The sequence below is a fragment of the Camelus dromedarius genome, chromosome 11 (genome assembly GCF_036321535.1).
Source record: "Camelus dromedarius isolate mCamDro1 chromosome 11, mCamDro1.pat, whole genome shotgun sequence".
Classification (NCBI taxonomy): domain Eukaryota; kingdom Metazoa; phylum Chordata; class Mammalia; order Artiodactyla; family Camelidae; genus Camelus; species Camelus dromedarius.
The window spans coordinates 45,801,818-45,825,211 of record NC_087446.1 but is presented as its reverse complement, the minus strand read 5'-3'; the positions used below and the strand labels follow the sequence as shown (position 1 = coordinate 45,825,211).

The 23,394-nt window shown below is 37.4% G+C and overlaps 1 protein-coding gene across 8 annotated transcripts in view; it reads left to right on the top strand.

Moving 5' to 3' along the window:
• CPNE8 (copine 8) overlaps nucleotides 1-23,394 on the top strand; it is a 194,523-nt gene that overhangs the window by 45,204 nt on the left and 125,925 nt on the right. For all 8 annotated transcript variants that reach the window (XR_010383209.1, XM_064491748.1, XM_064491752.1 and 5 more), the window contains exons 4-5: nucleotides 10,158-10,261; nucleotides 15,379-15,418. Coding sequence is in view for 7 of the 8 variants with exons in the window: in XM_064491748.1 (XP_064347818.1) it covers nucleotides 10,158-10,261; nucleotides 15,379-15,418 (144 nt within the window). In the remaining variant the exon portion in view is untranslated. The remainder of the gene's footprint in view (nucleotides 1-10,157; nucleotides 10,262-15,378; nucleotides 15,419-23,394) is intronic.

The following is a 23,394-nucleotide window of genomic DNA, read 5'->3' as shown; positions in this document are numbered from 1 at the left end:
ATTTTCTAGAATATCTCCACATTCAGATGGAAGGGTGATCACTGGAGGGGACGGGAACATATGAAAATAAAAGGCATTTCTCTCTGCTTGTAGTTGCTGGCTATTCCAGGAAGTTAGTGCATTGTTTTAATGAGGTTACAGATTCTGGCAAGATTTCCCTGGTGAGATGTGTGCTATTTGTTGCCACAGATTAGTCTGCAGCCACCCTTTGTACCAAGGTGTCTAAACTGTGAAAGGGAAGGTGAGAATAATAAGATCATTATAATTTATTCTCAAACCTGGGAGAATAAACCAATTCAAAAATTGTACTGATAATGGGTCGGTGGGCTACTGAGCACCAGTTTCTCATAGCTAATTGCTTCTTTACATTTCCATATGGTTATTCAATATTTATCTCAAATTCTAGATTTCCAAATGTAAATCCATCATCTTTACTCTGTGCCTGCTTCTTCTTTGCTCCACATTTAGCTAATAACATCAACAGCCAAAACATCAAACTGCAATCTTTTCAGTGATCCTGGATTTTTTTCTCCCAAAGCTTTCTTATTGAATTTGTTGTTCAGTGCTATGACTTTTTGTTCATAAAATAAACTTAGATGAGCCACTCTTTTATTCAGACCTATTATATCCTTTGTCTTTCTTGTTACAACATTCTCCAATCTCAGTCCTTGCCCCACTCTCACATGTTACTCTAATTATTCCTTTGATTATTTTCCTAAGAGACGTGCTGACTCCTGTTACTCACTTTAGGTGACCTTTCTCGAAGGCCTGGGACAGTCCAGTGGAACTGTTGATGGACGACAGGCATCAGGCCAGATGGAGATGAGCCTTTACCAGGAGTGCTCAGAAAATAATATTACTTGAGGGACTAAGAAAGGAACTGAGATAAATATACATAAGGTACAGGACCTGGCATCTCAGCCAATACAGATCCCTAACGATGAGGCTTTCCTACTGCCTAACCAATGAGATATGCATTTCTTTTTTTAATTTACAAAGTCTTTCCTAATAATCATGACTACTGTTTGAAGCTCTTTGGAATATTGACTAATTTAGTTTGCACAACAGCCTTCAGAGGTAGATGCCATTATAATCCTTATTTTATATATGAGGAAACTAAAGCACAGAAAACCTAAGTGACTTGAACAAAATTACCCAGTTGTAAATAACAGAATGGGGATTTTCACCCAGGACATGTGGCTCCACGGTCCCTGATTTGCAGAATCCTTATCTGATCCTAACCATCACATTCTGGTTTTATTAATGGAAAGGAATTCTATAAGTTGATCCTTGGGGCTTTATTCATATTTTCTTAAGCTTGGCTTTGAATGAAAAACAAATAGGAGGTGTACTATTTAGAGAAAATGGCATAATAACATAAATCGGGAAACAGTATTTTACTTATTTATTTTTTTCTCTTTGAAGGGGTAGAATGTATAAGAGGGAATAATACATCAGATGGGTATAAAAGCAAAGTAGAAATTGAGAAATAGGACAGAGAATTACATGGAGTGGTCAGGGAAAAGATTGATGAAGATGCGGAGATACCAGTTAAGAAGCAATTTCAATATATAGTATTTCAAAAGAGTTAAAAGTGTTAAGAACTAGAGAATGGTCTGGAAGAATAGAAAGGAAGTGCCAGATGCAAGAGACAGCATTTTGCTGGTAATTCCCACTGTATTTAGCATTTAATTGAACTAGGTGGATAAGGAAAGGGGTGAAAAAAATGAAATGCACTATACGTATATTATTAAATCCCCACAAAACCATTTGAGAAAAGTCAGTTTTTAAATTTTGAGAGCCAGTTTGATACAGTGGTTAAGGGAGTTCGCTTGACCTCTTAGTGACTGTTTCCTCATCTGAAATGTTGGGAATTAGGCCGATGATTCTAGCTCACACAGCTGTTGTGAGGATTACATTTTAACCATGACTACATGTGACTGGTGCATAGAAAGCACTATCTGATGAAGGCTACATTGGTAGTCTAAGAAATCAAAATGCTTTGTAAGGATAATGGAACTAGTAAGTGGCAGGTAAGTAAATCCCTGCATTATAATATTCTGTAAAATTCATTGCACAAGCCCAGCAGTTGATGAGAAAATGACCTATGAGATTTACTTGGCCTCAGACCTAATATGCGGTGTTACATACCTGCTAAAAAGCTAGTGCAATCTGTGGATGCATTGATGGATGTGCAGTGCTTAACCTCAAGGAAGATAATGCTATTATGTTGGGCTACATGAAGTTGTCATTTTTTGTAGGTCAAAAATGGTTGAGTTTGGCAATTCATGTGATACAATCAAATACTCCTCTATTTTGCTCTGGTGGGAGCAAATCTAGATTATTACTTTTCAGTTCTACATTTGAGACCATTGAAATGCCAAGTATATACTTGACAGCTACCATCTTGAAGAAAGAGATGGACACCATGCCATAGGAATGAAGGGATGTTTAACTTGAAAAATGCAAAGACTCTGAATAGTCATAATAATTGTCTTCAAATTCTTAAAAGTATTTTGATTTAGAAATAGGGGTATAGTTACTTGATGTTGAAACAAAAAAGGAGGAAGCAAAAAGTTTGGCTCAAACGTTGAAGAGACAAACAGGCATTATTTAGTTCACAGTGAGGGAGACTTTTGTAACATTTTAACATTTCAAGTATCCTGCAGTAGAATGGAATGGGTTTCCTAGAACAGTATCCTGGAATTAGAACTGTAGCGGATGTCCTGTATTCAAACAGGGGCTGGACTGAGTCATCAGGAAAAAAAAGTTAGACTTGGTTAGCATTAATTACTTACTTGCAAGTCTGTGGTTTTATGATGCTATGGAGTTCATAAAAGTGTTTCGCACATTTTATCAGTTTGTCCCATTATCTTTTAAGTATTGAACATTATTTTACAAAATAATAGTAAGGACCTCTCTGATAATTACTCTTAGGGTATTTGGAATTAGATAAGTAAAACAACTTTATAGATACTTTATTAATAATTTTAGATATATTCATCCATTTATCAATTTGACCTAAGTTCATTGGGTGCCTATCATGCAGCTACAGTGGTGGAAAAAGTTTAAAATAGACAGTATTTTTACCTCAAGAGGATATAATTTAATTGAAGAGTTTTACCAGCAACTTCAGTGTCTCTATACAATTCATTTGCTGATTTAGGTATCAATACTATGTCAATAATATTGTGTTTGTATTTGAATTTAAATGTATTCTGGAAACGTATATATTAACTAACCACATGATTTTATGTTCTGGGATGAATTACTTTTAGATAGTAAGGTGGAATAAAAAAGAAAAATGAGCTTAAAATATATTGAAACAAACACTCCAAATAAAGTGATAGAAAAATTATTTAAAATTAATCTGTAGTTGAAGTCTGCAAGTTTACAATTATATCTGACACTATTAGAATTACTTGCATATCTTCAATAAATTCTGTCTAAAGATTGTGAATTATCAAAGTAATTTTAAAACTAAAATGATGTTTCAGTGCATAATAATTTTGGAGCTAGAAATGATACTTGGGTGCCAGGAACTATGAAAATATGGAAAGCCTCTTAGTGGCAAATGGAAATAGCAAAGTCATATCCCTAAGGATGCACACACACTTGACTTTGAGAGGTACTGAAAATGTTGCAGTTAACTCCTTTGAGTTAAATTTTAGTTATCTATATAGATCATCTATTTTGTGAGTTACTTTTAAACATTCAAATTATTGAATTGGTTCTGGATTCCATCTGTCAGTATGTAATGAAAGGAAGCTGAAGTTGTTTATTCCCCATAGTGATTGCGCTTTGTTGGCAAATCTACTGCCAAATGCTGATTAATACAGTTTGACATTGTCTCTGTCCTGCACCATTCCATTGACATGGAGCTGTTTTAATATTTATTCATATCTATACTGAATAATATATGTATAATATATAAACACACACACATTCAGAAAGGATGAGAAAATCTTTCATAGCTCAGTTTAAATGTTAGTTTTACCTACTGGTAAAAGGTCTTTTCTTTTCTTTTCTTTTCTTTATTAATATTATTTTTTAATTTTGCTAAAGGCCAGTTTTTGGGGGGGAGTATTTAGGTTTATTCATTGATTTATTCTGAGAGGAGGTACTGGGGATTGAACCCAGGACCTCATGAAGGCTAAGCATGTGCTCTACCACTTGAGCTATACCCTCCCCCCCAAAAGGTCTTTTCTAACCCTCCCAACTAGAATTTCCTCTTTGCACCTTTGAAACCCCATAACTTGTGTATCTTTCTTATGGTCCTTGTCACTTTCTACTTTATATCATTAAACAATCAAAGACTTTTATTGTGAACTTATTTTCTTTTATTTGTTAACTTCACTTCTTAATTCAGGACTCCTTAAAGTTCCAGATCCTAGGCTACAGCATTTAGCATAGGGCTTTTGTTCTTAGAAGGTGCTCAAGTACTTGTTGTTAAGAGGATAAATTTGAGGATACCTTCAAATAGGGTACACACTTAATGACTGTTGTTTCAGAATTTATGAATTGCAAGAATCCTTTTAAATAGTTTAGTACAAAGACCACATTTTTCTTATGAGAACATTTATGGGGCATGCTAACTAGTTGTGAGAGTCCAATCCTTATTCTGCTGCTTTTTATTGTAACTTTTACTACATATTTTGGAATTTGAATTATAGCATCCATTGACAACATGCTATTTGCCTCTTAAAACTTAGGGTATACACATTTCATTCTCTCTTTTTGTTCTATAGAAATTTTGGAGTGAAACATCTAATGTTATTGATACAGGAGAAAGGAAACTCCCCACGGTCTTTAGGCAATCATTGTTGCTAAACCATTGACAGCTCTGTATGGCTGTTGACACTGTCTTCAATATTGGATACATGCTGCAGAGCAACTAGACGTTTTTTGGGGGTTTTTTTCCTCTTTTTATTTTTTAGGGGGGTTTGGTTTTATTTTCTCTTTTATAAAAGAGATTTTAATTACAGTATACTGTGGAACATTCAGTCTATAGAGATTACATTCCTCTAGGAGACATTTGAAGAGTTTTAACTATATGTATCATGACTTTCCCACTATGATAGATTGAGGGGAGTGTAACAGAAGACAGTTAATGAGAAATTATATAGCATGTGGTTGAAAGAACTTCGTAAAACCAGTATTCTCTATGGAAGGAATAGTCAGTCTTAGGGCATTATTGTTTTGGCAACAATATATTATGCATCTTTAAGGAAAATATTCTGTTACATTCATTTGGATTCCCAGCATCAGCCATACCAGTTTTAGAAACAGAACTGCAGATTGGCCTTGAAATTTTTCTTTTTAGTAAAGGGCGTAAAATAGTTTTACAAATATTTCTGACCATAGATACTTACAAGCTTTGGCTTAATGTAATTTGCCTATGTTTATAAGGCTAAGTTGAAGTCTGTTAGCTCTATCAAGATTTTATGACCAATGGAACAAGAAGCATACTTTCAACACAACTTTTCTGATTGTTAGCTGAAAAAAAAAAGAATAATTTTGATCTCTTCAACTATTTTTTCCTGTTCTGCTCTTATTTTATTCATTTTTAAAAATTTTCCAGCTTTATTGAGATGTAAGTGATGTTTAACAGTGTATAAGTTTAAAGTGTAAAACATAATGATTTGATATATGTGTGTGTTTCTAAAATGTGGCATCCTTACCCTGCTTAGTGAATTAAGACTCAAGGACAGAGTTTTGGATCAGGTAGAAAAGGCAGCTTTATTTCTTTGCCAGGCAAAGGAGGTCACAGTGGGCTAATGCCTCTAAGATGGTGAGCCTGCTGGGGAGAGAAGACAGGGGCTTTTATAGTAAAAGTTCAAGGGGGTGGAGCTAGTTTCCATACAGATTGCATACAGGGGAGCACTTTGTTGCAAAGTTGTTCTTGTTTTTGCAAGTGGAGTGGTCCCCTTCCCTCTGCTGGGTATGAAGTTCACCTCTGGCTTGGGACTCTCAACATTCTTGTACCTAGAACAAAGGATGCCTAGGGAGGGACTTCATGGAAAAGAGCTCCAGAGAAAAACTTGTGCAGTTTAAAGTCAGGTTGATAAATGCTTTTGACCTTTTAAGCAGGCTAAGGCCTGGGACCTCCTGCTGCAGGCTGAAGCCTGCAGCTTGAACAACAGGATACAAGGAAATTGCAAGGGGCCCAAAACAATAGCGGATATGTGAGGTTGGGGTGAGTTATGAACAACAAGATGCATGGAACACCCAACTGCTATTTTTGAGGTGTTGGGGTCCAGAGGAGGGCACTGGGGTCAAAAGCAGGGCACTAGGGGCAAAAACAGGGCACTGAGCATGGTCCCCTCATGCAGCACCAGGAGGGGGTTGGGTGGACAACCCAAGCCTCCCTCCTCTCCTGCTCAACCCTGGTCAGCCAGAGCATGAGAAAAACCCTTTAAACCATTATATAATTAAGCAGTTACAGTGTCCTGTGCCTTCTTGGATCTTATTGTCTAGTAAGGGAGATACAAAACAGACAAAAGTGTAATTCCAAAATATAAGTTTTATGAAGGGGAAGAAACAGGTGCTATGAAGGAGTGTCGTTGTAGGGTTGGGAGGACCTACTTTCGATTAGATATTTAGAGCCAGGGGCTTAAAGAATAAAAAAGTCAGCCATGCAAGAGCGGTATTAAGAGCATTCCAGGAAGAAGAAATGGCAGGTAAAAGGGCCATAGAATGGGAAGGGTTTGATGTGTAAAGTGATCTAAAAGAAGACCAGCTGGCTGGGGCAAAGAGAAAGGGGGGATATTGGCCCATGATGAAGTTTAAGAGGTAGACAGGGGCCAGGTCTTGTAGACCCAAGAAAAGAGGTTTTATTCAAAGTACTATGGGGAGCCATTAATGATTTTTAGGGTGTTAACATTGCAGGACTGTGTTTACATTTTTCAAAAGATGACTCTGGATGTTACATGGAGGATGACTTGGAGGAGGAGCAAGAGTAAGCAGAGATGAGAGGTAGAAGGCTCTCGAGGGCGTCCATGAGAAAGATGAAAGGCTTGAATTAAGCTGGTGACAAGAGACAGGGAGAGAAGTGCACAGCTGTGAGATGTGTGTTGAAGTTGAAACTGACAGTTTATGAGCTGGTGATGAATAGGGTTGGTGGGTTAAAAAGGAGTTGCAAAGGATGCCTCTCATTTATGGCCTAAGGAATGAAGTAGATGGTGGTATCATTTATTGACCAAGGGTAGACTTGGTAAGGACCCGGGTTGGAGTGGTGTTCGTGTTGTAAAATAAACATTTAAACTTTAGATGATAATTCTGATGTTCCTGTAAGATAACCATATACATATAAGTCAAAAAGATGGTTGTTTGCATGAGTCTCAGAGGATATCTGGGCTGACATAGCATTTGGAAGTTATCATCGTGTAGATGGGGTTTAAAGCCAAATAATAGATTAAGTAACCTAATAGAAGAGTGAAGATGGACAGATGATGAGGGCCTGGAATTGTGTTGTGATGATGAGAGATGGTATGTCTGAGAATCTAGGAAGAAGAGAGAAACAGGGGAGTATGGTGTCAAAAAGCCAAAAACAACAGCGTCAGAAAGGAAGGCATAGACAGCTGTCAAATGCTGCTGAGCAGTGTGGTGTGATGAGGGCCAACAAGTGACTACCTGATTTAGCAATATGAAGGTTACCGGTGACATCATCAAAATCAATTTCAGCGCTGTGTGTCTGAAGGCATGTTATAATAGATGTTCATGATTTATAGATGAATCGCTAAAAGTTTTAGTGGCCACTTGTTAATCTTCACTTGAGATAACGGAGTATACTCAGCCACACGCACATACTGCTGACAAACCATTGTTCCCTAAGAAACATCTTGTGGCTATTTTAATGGCTCACAGGCCCTGGGGAATTTCTGGCTTGCAACTCAGTGGACCTTACCCTGGAGAATTTCACACCATCTTCTTCCCTCTGAGTGGCGTTTGGGTTAAAATCCACAAGAGTGATTGAGGTGCTGGGGAATCTGGGTACTGGCTGAGTTTCTCTTTGAGAGTGTTGTACATTTGCTAGTTTGATGCTCTCTGCTTTGGTCTAGAAACTATTTTCCCTCCAGGCTGTAGAAAGGCTGGGAGAGCTCAGGCTCTCCCTGGTTCAGATTTGTACTCCTTGACCGCTACACAGCTTTTTAGGGGGAGTGGGGTGTGGGTACTGCTAGACTGTGTTATTTGCTGCATGCTCTTATTCTCAGTTCCTTAAAATTAGGAATCATGGAAAGATCATTGTTGAATCTTCTCAGAGCCTAATATGTTCTAGGCTGAAATACTGGAGAGTCCTATGTCGACTGAAAAAAATGCATAGCCTGAAAGCTGAGGATTATGTTTTATTCGGCAGTCTTTCTGAGGACTTTGAGTCCAGAAGGCAGCCTTTCAGATGGCTCTGAGGTACTGCTAGAAAGAGGTAAGGGAGGAGCCAGGATATATAGAGATTTTTGCAACAAAGACCAAGTAAGTCAGAACATCAAAAGATTAGTTAATTTAAAAACCCCCAAATATCTCAAATTAATGAACTTAGCACTTTTCTATATATGGGAAGATACAAGAGTCTGGGCTTATTGAAATCATTCCTTTGATATGCACCTTAGCTGTCTAGGGCCAGTGTCCTATTCTTTCCCATCCTGAGTCCCCTCAGGGTACACCTTTGGGGGTGACTGCAGTGGCCATGGGCAGCCCCTTTGTCTCCATGCTGAGTTCTCTCAGGGACAGCTATAGTGGCTTGAAGGCTGCAACATCCTTTGTTTACTGAGATGGCAGGCAGCATTTTTCATCCACACCTAGAAAGAATGAATGTAGATTTTGTAGCCAAAGTGACATAGTCTGGGACCCTCTACCTCAATTTCCTCACCTCCAAGTAGGACTAACATAATAGTACCTACCCTGTGGGATTATGGTGAGGATTTAAAGTAATGTGTGAAAAGCGCTTAGAACAAAGTAAAGTGCTCAGTAAATGGTGCCTGTAATTATCACTATTGTTTAAAGTAAATATTCAATATTTTTGAAATCTTGAATTAATTACCTGGCTTATGATCTGTCTGTGTGATACTGGTCCAAGATATAAAACGTTGTCCAATGCATAAGCTTCTGCAAACTAGTTCTTTTTGGGATAAATAGTAATAGCCATAGTAAATCTCTTGTCATCAATATTTTGTATCCTAGTTTTATTACAATTTATATAAGCTCATGACCTTCATTTTTTGGTGGATCAGTAGTTCACTTATTCCTGGTAAGAAGATAGTTTTCCCTTGAACTTTTAATAAAAGTTGGTTCTCTGATAAGACAGCAGGCATAATGCTCTTTCAGAACGAAAGGTTAAAATTCCCTCTTTAGAATTCTGTGTCAGTAGGAAGAATGTAAGCCAACTCCAAAAAGAGATACCAAGTTTATATTTCTGCTCTGTCTTTGGAAGCAGTGCCTTCTCATTGAAATGACTTCCTTCTCATTGAAAGGAAGGAATTTCTAGATGGGGAGTTTTGGTTTTTGGTTTCCACTTCCCCTCAAAATGGAGAAACATTTTTTTCTAAGCACAAGTGTAATATAGTAGCTAAGGAAACAGGCAAGAATCGTAGGTCTCGTTTTGGCTACCTAGATACTATTAGAATTAGAACAAAACAAAAACCAATGATTAAAGTGTATAATAGAGGATGAGAACGCTCTCCCCAGGGCATGGCTAATAAACTGTTCTGTGTAGAGGTCTGCTGGGTTCTGAACTGAATACGAACACACAATGCTAATAACCGAGTCCTCTGGTTGTAAGAGTATGTGTTGCTCGATCTAGTTGTAACACTAGGTTAGAAAGAATATTCGTGATAAATTTAAATTTAAGGTAGAAATAACGTCTTTTGATTGGAAAGGGATTTGGCTTTCCAGTGGGGAGAAGAGTGGAGGAAGTACTATGGTGGTTATATGAATTTTCAGAAGCTGCTTTTCTGGTAAATTTGAATGAACTCAGGGCTCATTTTCTGAATTCCCTGAGTGACAAAGAGGGATGATGTGCTCTCTGAAATTTTTTCTGAAGGGCTTTATTTTATCAAGTCATTTGGATATTTATTGCGTAGGTTTTCAAGGAACCGTGTTAATATACTAAGTATTACACTATGCAAGGCTTGATTCTAACCTCTCTCTCTTTTTCTCAACAGTTTGGAAGGACTGAAGTAATTGATAATACTTTAAATCCTGATTTTGTAAGAAAATTTATTCTGGACTACTTTTTTGAAGAAAGAGAGAATCTTCGTTTTGACTTGTAAGTTCCAGACAAATTTACATTTTAAAAAATGATTTTTGAAAGGCAATATTCATAACATAAGGCTGGGTCCTGAGATTGCAGTAGATACTAGATTTTATCAGCAGGAAACCAGATTAATTCCATTTAGAGTGTGGCCTGAGCACTGTCCCCAGCACTGCTTTCTTTGCATTTTGTAGGTTTTCTGATACCTGTTTATTGAAAATAGAAGCAAATAGTTTAACCATGTAGAAGTGCTGGGCAGTACATATGGACATTCTTTCCAACCATCCCCTGCCTCAGTGGGTTTCTTACAATTCTCGTGTATTCCAAGGTGATTCGCATATGTTCCCGTGGCTGACACTTCTCAGATCTTTAAGTTTCTCTCAGCTGCTTCTCTGTGTAGTACATGGATCTCTGTCTCACTGGCTCCCTTGATCTCTTCACATACTCATATTTCTAAGACTCAGAATGCTAAAGCTAGAATTTTTAAGATTCTTGTTATTTTGAGTTAGGCATATTAAAATATTATCATTAAATTCAGCTCCCTGTCCACAAAAAACTCTACAGAGGCAGTCTGCATATATTATTATTAATTGTTTAGTTTTTGTTCCGCAGAGGTAAACTGTGGTGATTGTTGAATTATCAAGACGCTAAATATATATATATGAATATATATGTATTTTCATGTATGACTGAAGAATTGTGCTGTCCACCAGAAATTGACACAGCATTGTAAACTGACTATAAGTCAATTAAAAAAAATGAAACTTAATTTGAGAAAAGGAAAAAAAAAGTCTTATTTTAAATGGCTGAAAGCAATGAAGTGCGCCATGCTATAACAGTTTATAAATATTTTTGATAATAAAGGCTATTGGTATCTTATTTGAAAAAGCTATAATTTGCCTCCTAATATAAAAGCAAAAGTTCGCTACTGTTAATAGTCTTTCTCATTTTCCTCTAAAATGTGTGGAATAAAATAACCTGCAGTGTTTCTGTTTAAAAAAGGGGAATCTTATACCAGCCTTTTTCCTTCAAGAACTATAGGAGTTTTAAGTATTTATTATATTTATCAAACAAAATTTATTATGCTCCATTTGGTTTTTATTTCCTTGAAACCTCTTTCCAAATAATAAAAATGAGAAAGGGATACCTGGAGAAGATTATCAAGAAAAGTAATAAGTATATGCTCTTAGTTTATGTAGTATTTTTGATATCACTTGAAATAATTCCTTCTGACTTCTTGTTTATGTGAATATCTCATAAAACCTGTGAGAGCAGGCTTGTTTTCTTATTTTAACATTATGGTTTTTCTACCATATTAATCAAAATAAGTGTGGAAAATAGTGTAATTGGTCTCTAGTTATGAGTATCTATTTATCCATTATACCTAACTATGATTAGTTTTTAAATTTTGCCTTAGCAATGTGTTATTCCTAGGAAAAACGTTCGTTGTAGAAAATCTGGAAAATGAGGAAAGGATAAAGTAGAGCAATAAAATCACCTGTAACCCCAACCCACATCACTCAGAGAACTACTACTAATATTCGAACAGACTTACAATAACATGTCTCTGAGGGAACAGCAATGCTGAAGAATACAGTAGCCTAAATTGGCCAACAGATAGATGTAAATGGTGTTCAGGATTTTTTTTTTAATTTCATCTGTGTATTGATTTTTACGAAATTCTAAAAAAACAATGAAAAAAAGAAGCTTTGAAAATACAGTATCTAAATAATTGTAGAGAATGGAAAGTTTGAGAAATGGCTTTCAGGAGGTTTTTTTAATTTAACTTTCAATGCTGATGGAGAATTGTAATCAGAGAATGAATGTGTATTCCTGATTCCTGGTAGCACTGGCCCCAGTTCCTGTACGTTCTGATTAATCCACAATTGCCGATATGGTGATATGCCTCAGATAGTTTTAAGATGACATTATCAGCTATGAGTCTTTAAATTCTCCTGCCTTTTGATTTGAGACAGGGTTTCTGTCATCATGCTATGTGTATATCATAGATAAGGTCATAAACTCTTGCATTTATTTATTTTGTTATAATTATCACACCTCTAATAATATTAGTATCTTATAAATCACTTTGTGGTCACAGTTGAGAAATTTATTAGAGACAAAACAGTTGTACAAAAACGTGCTTGGGCAAGAAGTGTAGGTGGCTGTATCACTATGTAGTATGTGCTGGAAAATAGGAGAAATCAGATGTAACTCTCTTCGCTCTTGTTTTTCCATTTAGACTAGGACTCCACGAAGGGAGTTACAATTCTAGATTTGACTTACCTAGCAAATTAATTTTCCTCCTTGATAAGTCAAATGGTGATAATTATCGAATGTAAAATGTCATTACAATCTATTTTTGAAGACTCTCAACACCTTGGGAGAAAATAACTTGTTTTATTTCTTCCAATAATTGTCCCAACGCTGTCAGTTCCAGTTTTTCCCATTGGCGAAGGGCTCCCTTAACAATACCACGTCTAACCCCATGGCTTCTCAGTCACTTGTATTTATTAGAACCATCTCACTTTTGTTGACAGTTATATACTATTCACTTTGAAACTTTAATCTCAAACTTAATCCTGACTCTTGACTTTCTCTCCCCTTAGCTGGAACTACTGACCCAGCTCCTTGCAGGAGAGAAGGGAGGTGCAAGAGCAGAAAGGAAAGGGGGGTTGGGAGGCAGATACTCGAGTCTCTTATCTTTTGGAAAACCTAGACCTTAGAGGCTACTGGCCTCAGGGGACACATGTCCCGCACACTGCCTGTCTTCCTCATTGTGCAGGAGGGACTAAATAGGACATTGTTCCTGGTTCCTCTGCTCTCGGAAGGCACTTCCTAGCACTGTCAGCTGACATTGTCTTCCACTGGCAGCCCTGGGGTGGACCTACAGGCAGGTTCTATAGCTGAGGGGGAACCAGATTCTGACCCCTCCTTCTCACAAGCACCCCAGATCTTGGAGCTCCCCTTCACCTGCCTTTGGGGAGTAGAAAGAACCTCGTCCTGCCCCTACAATAGGTAGGGAACAGCCTGTCACTTTGTGAGTAAGCTTTGTGGAGAAGGGTCTGACCCCAATGGGAGTGACTCGTTGGCAACTCTGAGCTAAGCTCGAGGAGAAACTTAGCATATTTTGTTTTCAGCTTTGGGCCTTAGTGGGAATTCCAGAAATAAAGGAAAAATTCCAGTCAACCTCTGTTACCTTCTATTAGAAAACATAATCCTTAGGAGCCACCCAGATCAGTTACTGCTAATTTAGTATTCTGTTAATAAGATTTCAGCCGCAGGATGGAGTGGCTTACAAAATTGCAGTTAGTAAATAGAGGCACAAATGCACCGTCCCAGGGGTAAATCACTGAACTTCTGCTTTGCCAGTACACTATCTCTTACTTACGTGATGGTGCTCGTAAACACACACACACCCACACTCACACACACACCTCCCCCCCACCAAATATATTTTAAATGCAGATGTAGTGTTTATGTTCTGGACCTGTGAGGGTGAGAACAAGAGTAGTCTTGATACTTCTAGAAAAGTTGGAATGAAAATTCCATTAAAAGAAGAATCATGGTGATTTTGAATGCATTATAATCCAGCATATTATCTAAAGCCTTCAGGAAGCTATAAATTACCTGTTTTTAAGATAATAGCATAAAAAAAGTTTTGTTAAAAAAAAAGAAGTATCCAGGATGCCAGAATATGGATTGTTTTTTCCTGGGGGGAAAAAAAAGCTTTGTTAAAGACAATGAAATGGGACTGTATTTGATGATACTTAAACTCTTTGTGATGAAAACATAAACTCTTTTCTTTTTGCTTTTTTAACTGGACTATGATTATGCCATGTTATTTCTCCCCAGTCCACACCAAGCCCATTTCAGAAAACATTTGCCAGGACTGACACCTGTGAAGGAGCCAGCAGAGTTAATGTTTCACCTTTGATATTTCTACAGTTGCTAATTTTAATCTCTTGAAAAATTGTCTTGGATGAGAAAAAATTTCTTGAATAAGAAATATTTTTTGTATTAATATTTGTGGGCCTTCAGTAGATGTTGGCAATTTGCTGATTCAAAATTCTAGTTTGCAGCTATTGAGAGTGATCAGAATGCCCTGATGTGAAAGAGAGCACTTTGTAATTCTCTGAGGCAGGTTTTGCATCACACAGTTTCAAAGCCAGTTTGTGGTAAACATTCTTTGCTAGGGATTAAGTGCACCTCTCTGCCCAGCATCAGTGTACTCAGTGAACTCTGTTTCTTTGCTTTTTTTTTTTTTTTTTTTTTGGATTGAGATGCTTTGTTTCTCTGTGAAAACATTCTTGTTATGTGAAAAGGAAGACTTTAATCAACCTTTAAAAAAAGGCAGTTAATTTTTGGGGGGAAGCTTTGCACAAGAAATGGGAAAAGAATGTGATTTGGTAGAAAGACTGAAACCAAGACAGATATCTTCCTATTCCAAGAATTCAGCAAATTGAGATTGTTTTGACTTAGCAATATTTCTATTTCTAAAATTCTTTACAAGGGGCTAAAGTGATGGTGAGTGATGTTTTTGCAGGATTTCTCCAAGAAATTATTTATTTCTGGTACCAACTGGTCAAAAATAGGACATAAAATAGTCCTATATAAATTTCTCTTTCCGTAAAATACATGGTTTCCCCAAGTCCTATGATTGGGGAAAATAATGTGTCATTACTTTAGCCAAATTTCAAAGTGAGTAAGAGCATTTATGATATTAAATAAGAATTATAAAGCACACAAATGACAGCCTGTTATCAGCACTTTTTTTTTTAAATGTTATTCAAAGGAGAGGAATTTTCAGTTTTTAGGAAATAGTATTAGGAATCTACTGATTCACAGAAAAGGGAAATTTAAATTTGTCTTATCAAGCAGAAGAACTGATGGCTATGAAAATATTAGGACTAGAAGGTTGTAGGAAAAAAAAAAAAACCCAGGGATTGTGAATTTTGCCATTGGCATATAGGCAACAGATTATGAGAAATTTCTAAATTTGCTAAATTTTTCTCCTTATTCATATGATTTTGATTCATTTTTTATATTATGTGTATTTTAGAGGAAATGCTGACACTTTTTCTAGCTTTATTTTATGGAAATAATTTGAATTATATATTTTATTCTTCTAGATATGATGTTGATTCAAAGAGTTCCAACTTATCCAAACATGTAAGTTCATATTTTTACGTTTCTTTATGATGATTGCATAACATACGTTATAATATCATGATCTGATTGATACTTATATTGATTTGTTATTATTAAAGTTATATGTCTACAAGTTATGTAATTGTTATAGAAAATAAATAACTTGTTTTAAAGAACTCTAGAATAACATTTGGAGGAGCTTATTCAAAGAAAGATACCTTCAGTATGTGAAATGGCCTAATCTTACTCATTTGTTATTTTGGGGTGTTTTGTTTTGTTTGAAGAAATGGTGTCAGTTCCCTATAACGTTTGAAGTTGGATCAGATTAAGCAAGATAAGATGGTGAGCCCATGTCTTTTTGGAAGTCTTTACTTCTGAGAGGATGAGAAGCAGGAGGGTATAGGCAGAGTGGTTTGCTGTTCTGCTGTCATTGTAGCTCATTTGTTCAACAATGTATTCTAAGTACCTTCTCATTGCAGGCAATGTGCCAGTTTCTGAGTGTACAGGATGAGCAACAGAGACACAGAGACCATCCATAAGTCACTTACTATTTCTTTATTGCCTTTTGGGTCCTGATCCTCCCATCTGCCTTTCCTTAAGAGCTTTACTCACCAGGCAACAACCATGACCTGGGGAAAGTTTCCAGTTCAGGAACAGCAGGGGTGTCAGAGCTAGGCAGATAAAGAGGCAGTGGAAGGAAGGGAGGGATGAGAGTGAGAGTTTCTTGGCTGAGCACTGGTGGTTCCATCAACTGTTTATTGTCCTGTGGGTTTGCGGTTATGCCAGATCTAATAGAAAGAGCTGGAAAAGAGCATTCTGAAAGGGGTTTAACTAGATTTCAAGTGAAACCTGAGTATGCAAATGTAGAGTTGGTAGCTGTGCCAGGGTTGAGGGGTCAGCTGGACTAATGTTCATGCCCAGAGGCTCAGGAGGATGAGACGTTCCACTTCTCCATTTTTGTCAGCTGTTAACTGGAATAGATGGGTATCTATCTATCTATCTGTCTATCTATCTATCTATCTATCTATCTATCTTCCTGTGTTGTTTGCCAACAAGGAATGACACAGTTCAGAGAAGAGAGAGAGAAGATGTAAAAGGTGATCCCAAGCTAAGAGACTGACTTGGGGAAACCAGATATTTATTTTTGTTATGAAGCATAGTGCAAAATCATTTAAAGAAAGATTCAAAGGACTGTCTGTCTGATTGACTTTTGCACAATCTGAAAACATTGCTGTAATAAGCTCATTCCTTCCCATAAGTAAAGTTCATTGCAGTTGCCATGCAACCTTTCTGCTCCTCGTGATAAAATTTATAGCACGTGGCTGGACGTTTAAAACTTATTTGCACATAGCTTTGGAAGTTTTCCAAGTTTCACTGGAAGACTCAGAAAAGGAACCACATTTTCTAGTCAAAATTAGCTAGATGCAAGGAAAGAAAATGCATTCACTGTTCTCACATGTAGGTGGTTTATTGAAGGAGTTTAGGAGCATCTCATAAATGTGACATGTAACTTATGGAAACTGCAGCTACAAAGACGCATGGTGGGTTGGACTGAGACATCCATTTTTTCTGTTTCTTTCCCCACCCTCACCCCCATAAGGCTACATATTCTTTGCACTATGGCTTTTTTTCTGAGCTTCTGTTCTCTCTGAAGACCAAGTTTCTCTGTTGATCTACCCTCACGTACTAGGGAAAATGACTGCCGTAACCCTGAATGGACGTAGACTTTCAGGTGCCCCACACTCTCTGAATATAATTTCTGTTTTTTTCAGTTTAAACTAGTCTTCAGAGGGCATAATAACTGGGAATTTAAGAACATTTTCATGGGATTGAATGCACTGAGGGTGAGTGTGAAGATGGTAACATGGTCCTTACCATCGTAGTTGCCTTGCGTTCAAGGCAGAGAATAGTATATGGGAAAGGAAGGTCCCTCAAACATGACTATATCTTCCTTCAATAATCAGTAATGACTAAATATTTTTATATAAGAGATTTGTCTTATAGAAGACATGATTGTACATATCTGTTCAAATATTTTTCTTCTGTAGAATAGCTTTTTTTCTATAAGTAAAGTTTCATGTCTCCCTCATGGTACAAATTCTTATCTTGACTCTGCTTTACCCTCATTATATCTCTTTTACTATCTTCTCATCACCATAATTCTTTACAGACCAGCCTGAGTCCTATCATAAATTTCCTTTTATTCCCCCTTGAATTTCTTTACTGTATTTTGGTTTTCATTTCTGTTTAACTCCGTTTCATTAAACTATTCTGACATAGGTTAGATCAAAATGTAGTAGCCTCTCTTTATTCTTTACCTTACTTGACCTCCCCATTATTTTGGACAAGATTGACGACTCTGTTCTTAACATACTTAACCTCCCCCTGACTTCTTCCCTGCTTCTTTGGTTACTTCTTGGTTTACTCATTACCTATTATTTTTTAGAGTGTCTTTCTCCTGCTGTTCCTTAACATCAGTGTTTCCTTATGGCTTTATTTTCAATTTCATCTCATCTCATTGTATAAGCTTTCTTTGGGGGAGAGAATCATTTTCATGTCTTACTCTGATGATTCCCGTGAGTCTCTCTCTCTATACACCTCAGCAAATACGTATTTCTAACTGCTTGTTAGAGGTTGCCTGTAGGTATTCTGCAGAAGCCTAAAATTCAAATACATTGAAAATGTGAAAATGTACTATCTTTTCCATCCCAATTCTGTCCCTCCCGCCTGTATTATCTTCTTGAGAATTATCGTCAACACAGCACACTTACTTAGAAAAATTTCATGCAGTTTTCCTGGTCCTTGTTATGACAAAAACATTTCAAATTTCTGAAATGATTCCTTTAAAAAAGGTTAACGGTTAGTTCTTGAACAACTGAATAAAAATCAGTACTCAACAACACACATAATATTGGCTCATTTAACAGCATAACACAGGGGGTCTAGAGACCTTTAAAAAGGAACTGACAATCAAATTGTTTTTAATTTTAAACACATTAAATCCACTTCCATCAAAAACAGGGACTCAAGAGATTGTGTTTCACCTGGCATATTCCGCTCAAGGCCAGAGTGATGCCCTTGGAGAACAGTGATCGCCCTTACCCGGAGGAGGTCTTGGAAAGGTCCAACAGCCCTGCGTCAGTCACAGACAGTCACCCCTTTGGAACTCATGTTTCTTGTTCAGTTGTTACTTCTTTATGAATCTTACTCCATTTCCTTGCCTGAATGGAAACTGAGCACTAAGTCTCTCAAGTGAAATTGCTTAACATCTCCTTTCCTTTGTATTTCAGGGTCAGTCTTTGCTACCTTCTTTCTGTCTCACATACTACATCTAGTGAGTCACCAGATCCTGTTCATTTGAACAAAGAATTGTTTCTCTTCTGTCTTCTTCTTTGCTTTCTTACTGTTACTGCCTTAGTTCTCGTCACTTTTCTCCTGAAGAATTGCATAGCTTCCTGTAGTTTCTGTAGTTTATCTCATCACCCATTTTATTGTATTCTCACCTTACTCTCTGTGTTATATTTCTGAAATAAGCAGCACAAATTAGTTCGTAAGTGCCCGAGCTTATAAGTCGTTGAAGCGTGTCAAAAGAAGGAGGAAATGTGTTTTTGAATGGTTACAAGAGTTACTAGAGAGAACTGCCTTGAATTTCTGTTAGAAATTAGCAACAAACAACAAAAGCCCTTCCTTATTTGAAAGCATCCTTAGTGCAGCTGTTAGGTAAAGGAGTATATAACTCATTCAACCCAAAAGGAATTCAGGAGGCATTTGAAAGATGAGAGAAACTGATAAACAAATTAGGTCTATTCCCTGAGGAGGCAATTCTTTAAAAGTGTGGCAGTCAGCCTGCCAATTCTATGAAGTGAAATGTACACTGGAACCTTTTAGGAAGTGCTGCCAAGTGCCTGGGCCTGCCCGTGGGATACAGGTGCCTACCTTTCGCAGAAGGGATTTGGTAGCAAGAGAGACTCCTTGAGTTAACAATAATCAAATCTTTTTTTTTCATTCTCATTTGTGACAATTTTGAAAGAACCCCTTTTCAGGGTTATTTTATTTAGTTTCTAGTACTTAAGGATCTTGGGTCAAATTCTTAAATTTTGATACTATCAAGGAAAATGGAGGTATAATATAGAACTGTACCTTGGATTTGGGGGTTGGTTGGTTGGTTTGTGTTGGTAGAGGGAGGTAATCAGGTTTTTTTGTTTTTTGTTTTTTTAATGATGGTACTGGGGATTGAACCTGTATATTCCAGGCACTGTTCTAGTGCTGAGAAATAGAGCAATGAAAAGACAAATGAGCCGTAACCTAAAACAGCTTATAATTTGGAGCTGGGGAGATGGAGTGTACAGATTTCTTCAATAAAATCAAAAGCAATAAATGACGAAGGTAACTTACTTCTTTGTAGCATTTATGTTAATAAGATTTTGATACTGAGAGAGGGTGACGGATGAAGAGAAGGTCGTTAGCTAAAAGCTTGGGTGTCCCTCAACCAGGCAACAGGATACATATGTTCCAGTCCTTATCCTGGGTGTACTTAGCAAAAAAAAGGAGGGCGCTATTAAAAAATCTAAGGGAAGAGCATTCCAGGCAAAAGGAGCAGTAATATACAGACCTCGAGTCAGGAGAGAATTCAGAATCTTAGTGTGACTGAAAGATAGCTACCGTATGTAGTGTTGTGAATGATGCGGAGAGAGGAAGGGAATCGTTTGGAAAGGTAGACAGGATTCGGATGATGTGGAGACTTGTAGGCCATGGTTAAAAAAAACTTGAATTTTTTTTTTTGTGTGTGTGTGTATTTCACTGGAAGATGATGCAATCTGACTTAAACTTTTAAATAACTGGCAGTGAAATGGATTATGGGGTTGGGAAGCAAGTCTGGAGTTCGGGAGACTGTTGGAGGCGGACACTGGGAGGACGTGACCACTGGGTGACCCCACGAGCTGGGTGGATCTGGGCCATCAGGGTCTCCTTATACCCCCACGCCTCCTGTCACTGAAATGTGTGTTCTGCCCACTGTTCCTGTGAGTGGAGCTGCTTCAAGGGCACAGGCTTAAGAGAGTAAGGTGACATTGAGACCATCTGGACTGATCACATGACTCAACCCTGCGAAGGCCTCTCCATATACTTTGAAGATTCTGGTGTGGGCTCTGAGATCTACTGATCTTAAGGCCACCCAAGACAAGCCTTGTATGTAGGTTCCCTTGTCTATTAAACCTGTCACCTACCAGTCTAGTGTGGTCTGTCTGCCTCTTTCTTCAGTCTTTCTTTGCCCTCTTTGTACAGGGAGCCAGTTTCAGGTTTCACCCAGGGAATTCCTGCAGTTGTGAACCAACAGAGACAAGTTATAAGTTTGTGGTAATTTAGCTGGGTAAACAATATTTGGTGGGTATGTGGCCCTTGAAGTGGTAGGAAGTGGTCAGATTTGGAATGTATTTTGGTGATCTAACCCCATTAGCTGATGAAGTGGATGACAGGTGTGAAGATACAGGCTGGAGCTGGGATGAGGCCTCAGTTATTGGTGAGTAACTGGATAAATGATGATACAGTTGACTGCCGTGGAGTGTATTGGGGGAAGGAGATTGAGGTGGTGGGACTGAGGATAGAGAACTCAGTGGTCCAGGCAAGTTTATGCTGTTTCAGACCCTAGTACGCGTTCAACTAGAGATGTTGACTAGGCCATGTCTAGAGACTTGGGACTAGTCAGCCTATAAAGTTGGAACCCAATAAACAAATATAAATGGAGGAAAGAATAGGATAGGGCCTTGAGGGAGCAGCGTTTATAAATTTGGTGGGAAAAGATTTAGGCAGAATTATCATTTTAAAAGGCTGATCAGGACATATCACTTTCCAGTTCAAATTAATTCTCCACACATAAGTGTGGCTTTCCTCCACACTTAAGATAGAATTCACAATCCATCATGGGCCCTTGGCTCCCTCCTCTCCTTCCATTCTCTCCCTTGCTCTTTCTACGCTAGCCCCACTGGCCCTCCTGCTTTTTCTTAAACACCCCAAGTATCTTCTTTCCTCAGGGACTTCATTCTCACTATTTCTCATACCTGGAATGCTTTCGTCCCAAGTACTCACGTGGGTCTCTCTCTCGTATTACTGAGATTTCTTCTTGATTGTCATCTACTTAGAGGCCTTGCCTGACTGCCCTGTGTATGAGAAGATCTCTCCAGGTGATCCTCTGATGCCTTTTCAATAATAACTTCCTTTTTCTATGTAGCCTGCTTATCTTTTAATGTAAGTTATCTATTAATCAGAAACATTATAGTTTTGATGCTCATTAGTCATTTTATAAAACAGAAAAGCCATTTAAAAACTATCTTTGTAGACCTTTTAGGATAAGGAAGACACCCTATTGAAGGCTTACAAAATTGTTTATGATGATACTAATGATAATCTACATGCACTGGTTGGCTGTGTAATAGGATAGAAATTACTTCATTCAGATAATTAGAGCATCTCTGGTACTGGAATCTAGTGGCAAGGGGGAAGTTTTGAGGATATAGTCATATTCTTTTAACCCCAGGAAGGTAGGGAGGAGAAAGGAGGCACAGATTTATTAGACACTGTGTTCCAAGCATTTGTTCTAAGTGTTTTGCATACATTATAATACTTAGTCCTCCCTTAAGAGATTAAGACAGTCCTCTGAATATAACAATGAAGAGAAGAGAAATATGAATGTGTTTGCGTAGTAATCAGCTGGAAGCTGATAGCACAGCAGCGCTGCCTTGGATTTTGAGCTGAGTTATGCTAGTAATAAAACTAGGTTTAGATTGTTATGCGAATAATCCAAAACTCCTTCTAGATTGCTGATAAATTCTTTTTTTTTAATTGCCTGTGTGAAACATATTGTTATTAAAATGCTTTGTATTGCTATGCTCACCGTTTTTTCTTGTCTGCTCCACTGCTCAGTGCAAAGCCTTCCAGTTTTATTACCAGCGTAGTGGATTTAGAGTAATATTTGGACACTTAAAGAGTGGTGGGGGGGAGGGTATAGCTGAAGCAGTAGAGTGCATGCTTAGCACGCACGAGGACCTGGGTTCAGTCCCCAGTACCTCCCTAAAAATAAACAAACCTAATTACCTCCTCCCACCCACCCCCCACCAAAATAAAACAATAAATAAAAATTTAAAAATAAATAAAATAGTGGTAAATGCATATTATTTACTAACAATATGATTTATAAAGATTGAAACATTTCAAAACTAAGTTCTATCTGTGTATTATTTAGATTATAAAATACTAATGAACATATTTAACAAATGTTTATTGAGCTCCTGGTCAGCTTTTGGAAAGCCCAATAGGTAATATGATTGAATAAACTGAAGCATTTCTCAAATGCCAGCCACTCTAAACTGGATTTGGTCTATGTGTGTGTTAAGAGCTGTAGAAAGGTGCCTGGATTTATTACCGGAACGTCTTTTGTGACCTAATTATAATGACTCACTAACTGGAATACAGCAGTCGTACTGAAACAATACAACTATAATAAGAAACAATGCAACTATAATACAACTATAATAAGAAACAATGCAACTGTAATACAGCTATAATAAGAAACAATAAAGCAGTTTCTATTGTAGTTAGCTTTCGTTTCTATCTTTATCTAACTAGAGAATAATTATCTCAAAATATCCTCTAGAAGACACTAATTACATTACTAGTATTATGTAAAATGCATAGGAAATGTGGACTATTGACCCCAAAAATGGATTCAGTAGAGCTTTCCCACACAAGGAGCAGTTGAGATAATGTGTGTAGATGCACACCATGTCTTTTTGGTGCACATTTTATTGATTTTATTATTTTAATTTCCTTTTTGTTCAGCAGTAATTATATGTGTGTGTTCTCTGTCCATAAGTTTCTACTCTAATGTGGAATGCTCAGTATATATGTTTTGTTTCTTTGAGTCATTATGACAGTGAACAGCTTTTACTGAGACTTGTTACTCCATTGGCCAAATCCATTTAATATGCAGTCTGAGCATATAC